The sequence below is a fragment of the Mchenga conophoros genome, linkage group LG6, assembly GCF_057382185.1.
Source record: "Mchenga conophoros isolate Kocher_MC1m ecotype Shallow Benthic linkage group LG6, M_conophoros_male_GT1.1, whole genome shotgun sequence".
NCBI lineage: Eukaryota > Metazoa > Chordata > Actinopteri > Cichliformes > Cichlidae > Mchenga > Mchenga conophoros.
In genome coordinates, this window is record NC_140531.1 from 19,657,381 (window position 1) to 19,672,181 (window position 14,801).

The 14,801-nt window shown below is 38.6% G+C and overlaps 1 protein-coding gene and 1 pseudogene across 1 annotated transcript; both read left to right on the forward strand.

Annotated features, from left to right (window-relative positions):
- Positions 1–1,573: 1,573 nt before the first annotated feature.
- LOC146572468 (caspase-6-like) lies at positions 1,574–5,907 on the forward strand (annotated as a pseudogene).
- Positions 5,908–8,079: 2,172 nt separating this feature from the next.
- Positions 8,080–14,677, forward strand: LOC146572469 (caspase-6-like). The gene is made up of 8 exons (XM_085276673.1): positions 8,080–8,173; positions 8,449–8,493; positions 10,059–10,101; positions 10,198–10,341; positions 10,944–11,020; positions 11,204–11,379; positions 11,797–11,938; positions 12,413–14,677. The coding sequence occupies exons 1-8, from the start codon at positions 8,143–8,145 to the stop codon at positions 12,646–12,648; spliced, it is 894 nt and encodes a 297-aa protein (XP_085132799.1). The 5' UTR covers positions 8,080–8,142; the 3' UTR covers positions 12,649–14,677.
- Positions 14,678–14,801: the final 124 nt, after the last annotated feature.

The following is a 14,801-nucleotide window of genomic DNA, read 5'->3' on the forward strand; positions in this document are numbered from 1 at the left end:
CTGTCATTAGATTGAGATTATAATAATTGGACAATCTAACTTGTGATTTAATCTTTAGCAAAGTCACAAATCTATACAACTTGAATCATCCACAAAAACACTTTTCATGTCTTTATTGTGATTTAAACACTGAGTAAGAATTCATGATCGATAGTAAAAAGGTAAGTGTCCTCTTGACTTTTCCAAAGGTTAGTTTTTCAGGGGAGACTAACAACCTACCATCCTGAATGCTGCTGTGAAACAGAACTAAATTTGCCTATCATTGGGTGATGTAAATATTCTGCTTTCCATAGATGGGTTGTGTACTGTCACACGACTGCCAGTCAACTAAACACAGCAGAGCATGGAGGAGGGGGCGGAGCAAAGCGTGAGAGGAGGGGTGTTTGCACAGACCTGTTTTCAAATGAACGGGAGCAATAAACTGAACTTAGAGGAGAGAATCAAAGTAACAGTCTTTGTGCTAGTATCAATCTCATACCAGTACCAGTGTTGGTATTGATGCTATTAATATTTACACTGGTCCACCCACAGTGTTACAGATTGTCTAGGCGATCCTTGTTGGGATGCAAGCACGTCTCCTCTCTGAGATGTTTACAATCCATGACATGAACATGCATAACAAAATAAACTTGATCAAACTAATATTTAAAACCATATTTATTTTCTGATCAATAAGCAGACGTTTGATTTCTCCCATGATGAAGAACAGCAGTTAGGCTTTGCTGGTAGAGGATGATCGCAGGCACTGAGAGAGCAGTTTATTAAATCAACATAATCATTCTTATGTGATTCACGTTACATTTAATCTGTGTCACTACACTTTAACGGTTGTTTTCAACCTGATCTAGTTATTCAGGTCTAAGGTTGCTGATGCACTGATAAAAGGTGATCTTTAACTGTGGCAAAAAAGTCTTTCTTATCTACATTACTTCCTTCTCCTCAGCATCATAAATAAATAAATAGCCTACATCTCCCACCTCCTTGTCTGGTTTACACTCCTAATAATTTCTTGAAAGCTCCTGTAGGACACACAAAGGCTGGTCTAACGTTCAGCTATATTTGTTATCAACGATATCTTGTGCTTTCTGTATATCAGCTGGTTGATCTACAAATCTTTGGACTGCAATCACCATTCTTCTCTCGAGCAGCTGAAACTGTGAACACTTCTCCATTATTGTAGTTCACAGTCAGTAGCCTATGTTGATCAAACATAGGAAGAAAATAAATAAAAAATATTTAAGTAGTAGGAAATCGTAAGCACTGAGCTACTAAACTGCTTAACTGAGTTTGCTCAGTATAAACTTATACTTTCACAATCATCTCTGTAGCAAAATCATCACCAAACACAGACATCTGTGGTAAAGTGATACCACTGCAACCTTTCATCATCCGCATACATGAATGAATGACCGTGGGTGGAGATTTCTGACAACTCAGATCCTTGACGGAAGGCAATACTTCAGATTCAACAAGACAGCTGGGGGCAGGGCTACAAAATGCCTCTATAGGATGATTTGACCAGATAAATGTGTTTTTCTCTCTGCGTCAGTCGAAGGCAAGGTGACCTGCGGACATGTCTAACAGGGACGAAGACGAATGTGGAGGTAACAAATTACAATTTTTGTCTTTATTTTAAAAAAAGACACCTGACCTGTTTAAGTGCTGTCACACCTTTAATAATTTTTTAATTTCCTTAAGGCAATCACTATGTTACTACAACAGGTGCCAGGTTCTCTATGACCTTCCCATTAAGTTTTGCTACAGACACAGTAGAAACTGAGAATAAGGCAGGTGAGTATTTCAGACTGTGATTTATATAAACTGAAAACTTATTTTGAAATATGGAAGAGAGAATACTTGTTCATACCAAAGCACAAGTGAAACAAAGTGCAAAGTTACAAAATTTTAAAAAAGTATTATTTTATTATGGCAAAGTCAACATTGAATTCAAATTAAATAGGGTGACATTGATCTAATTACCTGTGCTGGATTTTTAAGGTGGATCTCAACAAATGTTGATGTCCACAGTATTCTGTCCACCATCCTGTCATTTTGTACTAAAATATGTATGAGTGTGGAGTAAATATGAAACACACAGTTCAAAGTAGAGCCTATAACCATGATAATGTGCTGTCAGGGGCTGGGCCTGTGACCCAGCATGTTCATTTTGTATTTTTCATTTCTTATACTGAAAATATGTTAAGTCTTGTGTTAGTATTATCATTTAGGATTTAGTTGAATGTTATTCTAGTTTAAGTTTTCATCTATGTCCCCTTGTGTGAGTCTGTTCTTGTCTTCTGTGTCAGTATGACTTGTATTTCGTGTCTGTGTTTCATGTTGTCAAGCCTGTGTTGTCATGTCTACTTCTCTCCGTGTTTCCTGATTTTGTTTCTTTGTTCAGTGTGTTTAGTTTTACTCTTTCCCTGTGATGTTGTTATGTTCATTTGTGTCAGCTGTTTCCCCAGTTGTGTATTTAGTCTCTGTGTTTCATTCGGTCAATGTCATCTGTGTTCCTTCCCTTCACTTCACATCAGGTTAGACGTTTTTCATGTGTTTGCTCAGGTCATGTTCATGTTCTTGGTTTTTCATCATAGTTATTTGCATGTTCCTGCTCAGGATCATGTTCCTGTCAGTAGTTATCATAGTTTAATGATAGTAATCACAGTTTAGTTTGCCCAGTTTAGATTTTAGTCTAGTTTTTGCCCCCATTCGCCTTTTGCCTTATTCTGTGTATTTATGTCATCAGCCACAATAAAAGGCTCGCTTTTTGTTTACAGCTCAGTTCCATCTCCTTCGGTGTCTGCATTTGGGTTCGTTTCCTTAAACACACTGGCTGCTCAGCCATGGCACGAACTTTAGAAACAGAAACAAAAACTGAACCAAATGAAATTCCTTCTGTCAAATACACCCATGCCACCCTAAGTCTACCCTACAGTATATTATCTGTAGAGTAAAGCTGTCCCTCTCTGTCTCTATTCTTTTAGCAGCCTTTGCCATCTTTCACCATGCATCACCCAGCTGTTAACAGCTATCAGGACTCTGAATGGATGGAACAATAACTGCATGACCATATTTGAGACAGAAGTAGAATAATTTCTGTGCATTTTTGGCCATTTTTTTTGTTAATACTGTAATGACAACTGTCACAACAAGCTCAATTATTTTAATGTGTGTGTGTGTTTGTGTGTAGGTGGTTGGTGATACACAAATATGTCCATACCGTCCCATGTTCTTTTCAATACAATGGTTATCATTGGTAATCATAATCATCAATATTTAGATAAGTTGTAAAGCAGGACTTGGCTCTGTATTATTATTATTTTGTAATTATTGCGCTGGTTATTTATGAATATGAATTCGTTTTTCAATAGTATGCAAAGAGAAACAAACAGAGAACACCTCCTTCATCAGAAGGTAAATTCTTACTTCCACCTTTTTTGGCTATTAGCTGGAAATTATCGCTTTAATCTGGTACCAAACACTCAGACACACTGCATTCATTACTCTTTTTTTTCTGAAATCAACTCCTTGGATCCTGCAGAGGAGTACAAGATGTGTAACAAACGACGAGTTCTTGCTCTCATTTTTAATCAGGAGAAGTTCTTCGGGCGCCTGGGCTTGAATGACAGAGTTGGAACCAGTGCTGATCGTTACAACTTGAAGGAAAGGTACAATTCCCAGCTATCTACTGAAGAAAGGGAAACACTGTATTTGACACAGCTTTGTGCTAAAGAACATGCCAGCACTTGTTTAGCAGCTGTAGCTCCTTTCTGTGGTAAAAATGTGTGAGAATTTCCACAGATTTTTCCTGATAATGAAATGTTATTGTCTCTCCTCAAGCCCCTTGGTGCTGATTTCACCTTTGTGCTCCAGTTAGTGCCAAAACCAATATTTGACGTGCTATATTTTCACAAATTCCCACTGTAGAGAATAATGTCGGTCCTGTAGTGAAGAGGTGATTCTAAATAGACTGATGGATGATCTGTTAAACTAATCAACTCATTTTCACTTTCTGTTCAGATTGAAGGATCTAAAGTTTGAAGTGAGGTGTTATGATAACTACAAGCAGGTGGATGTCCTAGATGAAATCGCTAAAGGTACCCACACAATCACTTGTAACTCTCAAATGGAATGCATCCAGGATGTACATGAAGTTTGACTTCTCCCATAACTCTTTGCTCTGCTGCAAAGATATATGTGTCAAACCCAACAATTCGCCGCAAGTTTAACAAGTACTTGTTGTCCCACCAGCTGCGGAGGAAGATCACTCAGATGCTGATTGCTTTTTGCTCGCCTTCTTGAGTCACGGAGAGGATAACCATGTTTATTGCTACGATGGAAAAATTAGTATCCAGGACATGATGTCCACGTTCAAAGGAGACAACTGCCGGGACCTTGTTGGAAAGCCAAAGATCTTTATAATACAGGTGCAAAATACACAACCCAGTCAAGTCCATCAGATTATGTAAACCTGCTGTTATTGTCATCCCAAAAAATGATGATGCATGAGAATCACTAAGTAATGAGGTACTGGTGAAACAGCACTGCAAAAACAAGCAAAACTCAGTAACACAATGAAAAAAAGAATACAATTTAAAGAGCAGTGAGTGTAAGAATGCAAGAAAGTGAAATGTGAGTACAAATATGAACATAAGATAGAAACCATAATGTGTAATGTGGTGTGTGGGTACACACATGAAAAGTCTCTGATGTGTGGCAGAATTTATACATCTGAACTGATGTTGATGTCTTCAGTTGATAAGAGAAAGGGTGCTGCTGAGTTTCTGCACACACTCGTAGAATCTTCCCATCAGCAGCAGAGCAGGTTCCACGACTCACAGGTGTGAGGATGCTCTCCACTGAACTGGACTGTGGAGAGCATCAGTAGATACAAGTGGGGCTTCTTTATTAGCCTGCTGAAGTTGGTGTTCAGGTGAGGCCGTTGTTGATGTTTATACCCAGGAACTTGAAGCTGGAGATCGCCATAAGGGGCAAGAGAGCTCTCAGCAGCTTCTTTTAAAAGTTCATTAATGCCACTTTCATTTTCTTAACATTAATGGAGAGGCACTAATCCTCCAGATGTTCTTCCTGCAACCTGTACTTTGTCTCATAGTTGCTGGAAATTAGTTCCACCACAAACTTGACAACGTGGGTGCTTGGGAATGTGGCTGAGCAGTTATAAGGGAGTAGAGAGTACAGCAGGAGGCTCAAAACACATCCCCGAGGGGAGCCCGTGTTGAGGACAATGGGTGAGGATGTAACGGAGGAAGTGAGGTCGTCAGTCTGTCTTATGTTTATTATCAAGTCCAGCACCCAGTTAATGCCAATGTCCATCTTTAATCTCCAGGCATGCCGTGGAAAACTGTTTGATGAAGGTGTTACAGTGACCCCTGCTGATGCGGTGGATGGCATAGTGGAGGTGTTTGCAGATGCCTGTGCCATACGCACCCTCCCCGCCGGGGCTGATTTTATAATATGCTCTTCTGTAGCTGAAGGTGAGTCTTCTGGGATTAGACTGAACCTTCAGCTTAGAGGAGAAGTGAAAAAATTGCTGGACAGATTTTTTTTAACCATATGAGTGACCCTTTATGAACCCTGTGTAAAGTATTTGATATATCATAAACACACTAGACCACCTGCCATGTTTTGCTGTTTTTGTCATTTGATAGGTTACTACTCCTTCCGGGAGACTAAGAAAGGCTCCTGGTACATTCAGGCTCTGTGTGAGATGCTCCGAAAATATGGCAACTCCCTTGAATTCACAGAATTACTCACACTAGTCAACAGAAAAGTGTCGATGAGGAACGTTCCAAAATCCTGTGACCCACAGCTTGTTGGGAAAAAAAGCAAATGCCTTGTTTTGCTTCAATGCTCACTAAGAAACTTTACTTCCGACCAAAAAAGTAACAATGTCTCACCTCAGTCTTTAAATCAGCTGATTTATATTTTTTAACTAAAACCAACATCTCACCACAGAAAACAAAAGATCTTTTATAACGCTAATTAGGATCCTCAATATTTCTAGTGACAGAGTTCTTATAAAATCATGGGAACATCCTCTAGATGTACTATCTATGTATTATAGAGGTACATCTATGCTATTTTACTTAACGGTTACAACTATAGCTGTCTCCTGAGTAAGCAGCCACTTAAAGTACTGATTTTATACAGTTGTATGTAATTCAGATTTGGGCTGCTTTTTACCCCACTTGATTGCTTTGCTGTTAGTTACACAGTTTGGTGATATCAGCTGTTGAAATGTTTCGCTACTTGAATTTAACAGAACTAAATGAAATGTAAATCCAGCAGCAATGTTTTTTTCCAGAAATGATGTTCTAAATACTGAAACGGTTTAATTTTGGAACTGTTTTCTCTTTAACTGTTTGTAGAAGCAAGAATGTATCAACATGTGGCAGGATGGTGGGATGTTCAAGTTAAAGGTGTCCCAGCCAGCTGAGCTGTAGTGAAACTAACTGCATCTTTCTCTTGGTTGTCCGATTTAATTCCATAGAATTAAAATAGTTTTTAAATGTAATTCTTCATATTACTATTTAGGCATCACAAACTGGCATTTAGTTACATTATGTCAAAGAGGAGGCACACATTTCTACAGATGGTGTCTGAGAAACTGATCAACTAGCATCTGGTTTGCTTAGTGTCAACAGCCAGTTGTTTCCCAACTTATCATGAGAGGCACATGACGTGATAGCTTAGCAATCAGAAAATTGGTTTTTGTACTCATCAGTTTCATTCTTACTTTTCTCACTCTAAGCCTCAGGGTGCCAGTAACACTTACAACTTGTCCAAGCACTTCACAATCAGAGTGTTTCCTCAAGCTTACTACTTGAGGAATGGAATTAATGACCTGTCAGCAGTTTATGGTACATGTACTAATGTGTATTTGCACCTTAGTGATCACACTAGCGTGAAAAGTAAGAGGCTGTGTTTTTTCTACTCTAGTCAAAAACACTTGTAGTCATGATCCCTGTGAAGAAAAAAAGAAAATACACCAAATTGCACACAGACTTTGGTCATACTTTGTGAACCAATGAGATTTTAGTTATGGCTTTGCCATCGTTAATTTTGTTTTAAATAAAAATCTCCATTGTTTTTGTGACAGAAAGTGTGTGCGCATCCTTTATTTGTCCAAACAAATTCATTCAAAATACAACCAATTCAAACAGACTTGGGGAAACATTCATTTCATGCCATTAGTAATGCCTGTACTTGTCATAGTGTAGTAATTTGCCCATTGTTCCTCTTCCTTGTTTCCCCAGTGTTCGAGCTGAGTTTATATTTTTTTCAATTAATGTTTTAATTAATTGTAATTAGTAATATTAAAGGTGTTACTGAAACTTACATCACAGAAAATGATGCAATCTTCATATGATTACTGTACGAATAAAGATATAGAACTTTGCTGTAGTCTAAAGATAATATCGGAAATTATAATGTGTGTTTGTGTATTGACGTGAAAGTGATTATGTGTTGTTATGCATACCGTTTCCAACAGAGGGAAACAGAGCTTCATTTAACATATTTCCAATATAATTTCCCCATATCTCCTAAAACTGCCAAACAGGACATTATTACAAAACACAGTAAAATAAGGCGGTCAGTATCCACTTCCTTATACCATGAGAAAAACGGAACATATGATGAGTTGGCAGTGTTAGCACATCCCCCCCTGCCCTTCCACAGAATGTAACTGAATGCGATGGTAAAGCTGTGACTTGTAGAAGCATCTTTTTAATTTGTTACCTGTCATTCGTTTATAAATATGTGGACCTTTAAATGTCTCAAGAACAATGAAGTGTACTTTATGTTTTTAGTCATGTATGAGATGAGGCTCGTAACATAAATCTGGATTAGGCTTTTAGCCCACTTAATCTTTTACTTTCTTCTCATGCTCTTGTCGTTGTTCGTGATTTGGTAGTTGCCTGAACTTGTTGCAATGTTGCAAACACGGAAATACTAGTCTTTAAATCTTTGAATGACAGATGCGAGAGCCAATAGGTGAAAATCCGAGCCAATGAGATTACGGTGGGCGGAACCACACCCTAAACTCTTTTTAGGGTGGGCTCTACGACGGTGAGGTTTTCTTCTCACGGCGTTAGTCCGAAAAAAAGACGAACCGTGAACATGTCTGACAAGCAAAAAGACGACTGCGGAGGTAATAAATTTGCATTTAAAAAAAAAATTAGAAACAGACAGGTGACCTGTTAATTTGAAAGCCGAACAATACGTGCAACGCTACTAAGTTTCGATCTACCCTGAGCTCAATGTATTTTAAACTGTTTGGTATGCTCTATTATAAATGCTGTCACACATTTACTATAAGCGTTTCTTTACGTCAGTCACCACGTTAGTACAAAGTGTATCAGTTTTTTTTAATGTAATAGCAATGAAGTCGGGACTTCACTGCTCCTCCTTCTCTGACTTTCTTAGGAAGTGTTGCCACAGACAGCAAACCAACAGGTGAAAGCAAGCAAGGTGAGTATTTCCTACCGTGAAGTATATAAAAATTCTAAAAAAAATTTTTAAAACATGAACGACAAAGTACTTGCTCATACCAAAAGCAAAAAGTGAAACACTAAAAGCTGTAAAATTGTACAAACAATGTAATAAAAGTAATGTTTGGTGGCTGGTGAAACAAACAGGGCATGTAAAACAGCGTGTGATTAATCATCAGCTCAAAGATTTTTACTATCGCTTTCATAGCTGTACCCCTCAGTCCAGGTCAGGAAGCTGCTTTATGGCTGCTTTATACCCAACATTTTTTCTCCTAATTATCAGTGTTGGACTTCCAGGTGCACTTCCAGAGTTTTTGTTGCTTGCTTGTTTTGTATTCAGCTGTGAGTTTATTTATATATGTGAGTAACTAATAACAAAAGCAAAACATCTAAAGTGATGGTAAAGATTGCCTCAGAGCCAGGTTATGGAAATAAAAATGAGCAAATCGCCCTCACGGATTCACTTTAACAAAGGTTTATTTACATAGAACCAACAACAGTCACCTCAAATAACCTTTTACCTTCAAATACACCCATTCTACCTCATTTGCACAAATACTATGCCCTATGTATCTGTAGGGTGGAGAATAGAGCTGTTCCTCTTGGGCTTTGTTCTTTTAGCAGCCTTTGCTATGTTTCTCCACCCGTCACTCAGCCATTGACAGCTGTCAGGACTTTGAGCGGATGGAACAATGGCTGCTTGACCCCCACACTAGCAGCACTTGTAGCTGTACTCTTAAACAAAAACAAAAGTCTGAAAAGCTAAATCCTGCTATGGATAAGTCCTCTGCTGTGTTTTCTTTTTCCTTTTCCCGCATGGTTGGAGGATGAGGTTGAGGGTGGCTCCTCCCTGTGCCTGTTTCTGCTGGAGGTTTCTTTCTGTTACAAGGGAGTTCTTCCTTCCCACCACTCAAAAGTGCTTCCTCATAAAAGATAATTTGATTGTTGACGCTTTCTCCTGAATACCGTAGGGTCCTCACAGTATAAAACACATTAAGGCAACTGTTGTTGTTATTTAGCTCTGTATAAATAAATGTATAAATATATTTATAAGTATTTATAAGTATAAATTGAATTGACTTGAATTGATTTTCACTACACAAAATGTTTCTCAATTACAATATTAAGAAACCTAATTTCCTGTATTAACAGGATATTAGAAATATGTTAATGGTCAAATTCATCTTAATTATTTTAAGACGTTTGCGTGTGGAGTTAGTGAGGACAGCCTGAAGAAAAGGAACAATTACACAACTATGATATTGTCAAGTGCATTATTGATGCAGTACTGAGATTTTAAAATATCACGGTTGTCGTCTGTGCTCGGTTTATTCTAACACTCTTACTGGCGCATTAAGCAGGTAGTTACTGGCACAGTACGATGTAGGATATTGTCATACATGTGTTACTACTTTCTTTCCAATATCATGTTTATCATTAACACTGGCATGTTGCAAAACTTGGATAAGCATAAAGCAAGACTTGCTACAGCATTATTATTTTGTAGTTATTGCACTGGTTATTTATGCATGTGCTTTTCAATAGTATGCACGGAAAACCAAACAGAGACCGACTCCTTCATCAGAAGGTAAATTCTTACTTCCACGTTTTGTGGCTGTTACTTGAAATTCTCACTTAGATTATTGCGCTGTATTCATGTGCCCAATTTTCACTCGATATTCAGCTACCTGGATCCTGCAGAGGAGTACAAGATGGGCAACAAACGACGAGGTCTTGCACTCATCTTTAATCAGGAGCGTTTCTTCTGGCGCCTGGGCTTGAATGACAGAAATGGAACCAATGCTGATCGTTACAATTTGGAGAAAAGGTACAACTTCTAGCTACCTGCTTAAGAAAAGGAAATTGCATTAGCCCACGCTTTCATGGCAGGTTTAGATCTATTCTGTGGTAATATCGTGTAAGAATTTCAAATGTTTTTTTCCTGGTTATTAAATGTTATTCTGTTCTCTGTTGGATTGCCCTGAGGCTGAGTTATTTCACTGCGGTGCACCAGGACAATATGTGCGCTATATTTTTAAGTTCACAGAGAACTCTGTGATTGTTTCTCTCCTGAATAGTGATGACCCTGATCACAATCCCCACTACAGACTGTGATCGTGGCCCTATAGAGGTTGATTTCACACTGGTCCAAGTTATTCCCACTGCATCAACAACTGAAGAGATGGTTTTGGATTTTAGAAAGAATCCTATGACCGTCTCTCCTGGGGTGGTAATAGCTGATGCTTTGGAGTGTCTGCAGAAGCAGAAATATTGAGGCATTGAAATTTATAGGACTCTGAAAAAGGTCCAATCAATCCTGATCCAAACAAACCCTTGTCTAAGGAATTTATATTGCTCATAAAGAACAATAAAATTATTTTTGGTCCTTGATCTGTTAAAATAATCAACTCATTTTCACTTTCTGTTCAGATTGAAGGACCTAAACTTTGAAGTGAGGTGTTATGATAACTACAAGCAGGAGGCAGTCCTAGATGAAATCGCCAAAGGTACCCACATAATCACTTGTAACTCTCAAATGACCAGCATGCATCCAAGATGGACATAAAAATCATCAAGAAAATCATCACTGTAGTTTGATTTCTCCCATAACTCTTTGCTCTCCTGCAAACATATCTGTCTCAAATCCAACATACAGCTGCAAGTATAACAAGTACTTTTTGTCCCACTAGCTGCGGAGGAAGATCACTCAGATGCTGATTGCTTTTTCCTCGCCTTCCTGAGCCACGGAGAGGATAACCATGTTTATTGCTACGATGGAAAAATCAGTATCCAGGAGATCACGTCCAAGTTCAAGGGAGACAAGTGCCAGGACCTTGTTGGAAAGCCAAAGATCTTCGTAATACAGGTACACACTAGCCGAAATCAGTCAAGTCTATTAGAGCAGCGGTCCCCGACCCCCGGGCCTCGGACCGTTACTGGTCCGTGAGTCGTTTGGTACAGGGCCGCGAGAGTTGAGGCTCAGGTGTGAAATGTATGGTTTTCAGGGTTTTTATCGGTTTTCAGCGTTATTTTGTTATCGTTTTTATCGTTAACTCGGTTTTCCTGGGTCTTTTCACGTGTGTTATGAATAAATCTTCTTTTTTTCGGTACCGGTACTAGTTTTATTTTGTTGTATTTATCCGCGACACCTTAAAGGCCGGTCCGTGAAAATATTGTCGGGCATAAACCGGTCCATGGCGCAAAAAAGGTTGGAGACCGCTGTATTAGAGCATGTTAACTTGCTGCATTACCTTAGTTTAATGCGCCATCCATCCATCTCCAGGCATGTCGAGGAGAAAAACATGACGATCCAGTTACCCCTGCTGATGCAGTGGATAGCAAAGTAGAGGTGTTTGTGGATGCCAGTGCCGTACACACGCTCCCTGCTGGGGCTGATTTCATCATGTGCTATTCTGTGGCTGAAGGTGAGTCTTCTGGGATTTGACTGAACCTTTTGCTTTTTATTTGGGCTCAGAGGAAATATCAAAGACACTGAACTGAGTGTATTTTTAATCATAGGGTAGATATGTGATGTTAGAATAATTGTATCCTCAAATACATCTAATAGTTTCTTCTGTTTAATATAATTAATAATAATATAAAGCTAAAATGTCTCCACTTGGCTACCAGTGACACATGATTACAGTGTCACAAACTGTCCAGCTAGTGTTATACACTGTTTGTGTATTTGTATTTATATGTCTAAGCTCATTTATCGGTGATCAAGAGCTGGACCAGTGCCTAAATAGGTTTATTTTTCTTAATAAAACAGTACAATTGAGCCACTATAAATCCTGGTGTAAAGCATTTAACATTTCATAGCTTTCTAAAAATCCATACTTCTTCCATTTGCATTTTCTTCACCTTCCATATTAACTTTTCTTTTCAATATTTTTTAGGTTATTACTCACACCGGGAGACTGTCAATGGCTCCTGGTATATCCAAGATCTGTGTGAATTGCTCCAAAAGCATGGTGATACCCTGGAATTCACAGAGTTACTCACGCTGGTCAATAGAAAAGTGTCCATGAGGAGTGTTCTGAGAGCTCGTGACCTACACGCTATCGGGAAGAAGCAAGTACCTTGTTTTGCTTCAATGCTCACCAAGAAACTTTACTTCCGACCAAAAAAGTAACACTATCACACCTCAGTCTTTCAATAAGCGGGTTTATGTGGGTTTTTTTTTTTAACTAGATAGGGCTTCTAAACAGAATTTACACTTGGCACCAGATTATGACTAAATGTATATAATTTTCTGCATCACCATCTGAATATGAACACATGCAAAGTGACCATCTAATGCAGTTTATTGCTTCATTCAGCGCCTGTTAGGCTCTATGGGGGTCATATGTAAAACATGTTTCTTTGGCAAAGAATTAGTGTTGTTCTTATGGCAAAAATTTAAATAACTAAACAGTGAAAACGTGGTTTCCAGAAGATTAAAACAAACAAACAAATGAACTCTTTAATCTTGGTCAGACTTTCCCAGTTATCTCTGAATGCAAACCAATAGTTGGGATTATAATGGAGTCTAACCCAACAACCCCTACAGTAACTGATATTTGAACTGTTGTTGGAAATAGAGATGCTGTTTTACTTAGCGAGCACAACTGTGGCTGTCTTCTGACTAAGTTGAATATCCATCCATCCATCCTCTCCTGTTTATCCAATTCAGGGTTGTCAGGGCCAGCTGCCATAGGTCGAGAGGCAGGGCACACCCAGGACAGGTTGCCAGTCTGACTAAGCTGCTTATGACACAAAATATAACAAGATCTAATGAGTTTATAGAGAACATCCAACTGAAAATCAGTTGTATATACCTCAGGCCTGTAGTTGTGTCTATCCATCTTGACTGCGTTAGTAATGAATTAATTACAGAGTTTGGTGATATCAGCTGTTGAAACGACCACTCTGCTTGAATTTAACACAACTAAATGGCACTTATCTCGTAAAACATAAGGACCCAGAAATATATTTCTCAGATGTCCACTTTCAGGAATTATTTCCTGAGTATTAAAAAGAGTTCATGTGGGAATGCCAGGATGTTCAAGTTAATGGCTGAGCTTCACTGACAGATGGCCACACATTTTTTTTGATGATCAGATTTAATTCCATACAAAGAAAATAGTTTTTAAATGTGATTTGTGGTTTTAGTCCTTTAAGCATAATGAGACAACTGACATTTAATTTTATTATATAAAAGAGAAGGCAGACATGCCTGGAGCTGGAAATGAAGAAAAGGCACTACAGGCCAGAGGAAAACTAGCAGAGATGTTTTGTTCTGGGGGACAGGGGTGTGTAAAAGGCCACAAATTTGCCAAAACGGGCAACATTAAAACTACTGTCATCGTTTAAATACTGCCATTGATGGCGTAGCTGTGTTAAATTTGGTATTCCTGTTATTTTTTTCTATCCCCGTCCATGTGGATTACAACCCATCTGTATTCAAATCATGATGGTTATGAATCAGTCTTTTTTGGCTGCTTCGTAAAACTACTGAAATAACTTTAGTAGTACAGAACGATGCCTTACTGCACGGCAGTGCGTTCAGTTTGCCTTCTTTTATAACAAGTTCAAAGCACATAGTTTACAGCGGCCTTGTACACAGAGCTTATCACCTTGAAGCTTGAAAACTCAGGGAGTCTGTTTCACGGGTTTTTGAGGATTTTTTTTTTCAGCCAGACAAATATTTTCCAGTTCATCTTCAGAAATAGGCGACATGCAGTGCATTCCACTTAAAACTGGAATTTCTTAGTTCTTAGCTGGAATTTTCCGGTGGAATGCTCCTACTCATCAGTTTCATTATCTCACTATAAGCCTCAAGTAGCCAACACTTTAACAAACTGTCCAAGCACTACATAAACAGTGTGTTTCCTTAAGCCTTACTGCTTTACAAAGGGATTTCATGTTCTTTATGTGTCAGTAATTTATAGTACATTTACTCCTGCATATTTGCACCTAGACGACAATACCAGTGTGAAAAGTACCTCAGGGAGGAGGGTGTGTTCTTTAAAGTTGTACTTTGGACCTAAAACTGTGTGTGGCGTGGGTGTGTGTGGCGTGGGTGGGTGAATACGCCAGAATAAACAACAATGCTGTATGTTTGTGGTCATACTTTAGTTACTTTACTTGCCCTCAATAAAAAGGTGTTTTATAAAAATCTTCATTGCATTTGTGTTAGAAAGTGCGTTTGCATTCTTTATTTAATAATCCTGTAACGGCCACGATGCAGATTTAATCAAAGCGCTTCACAATCACACAATCAGACCAGAAAGACACCAGATTCAA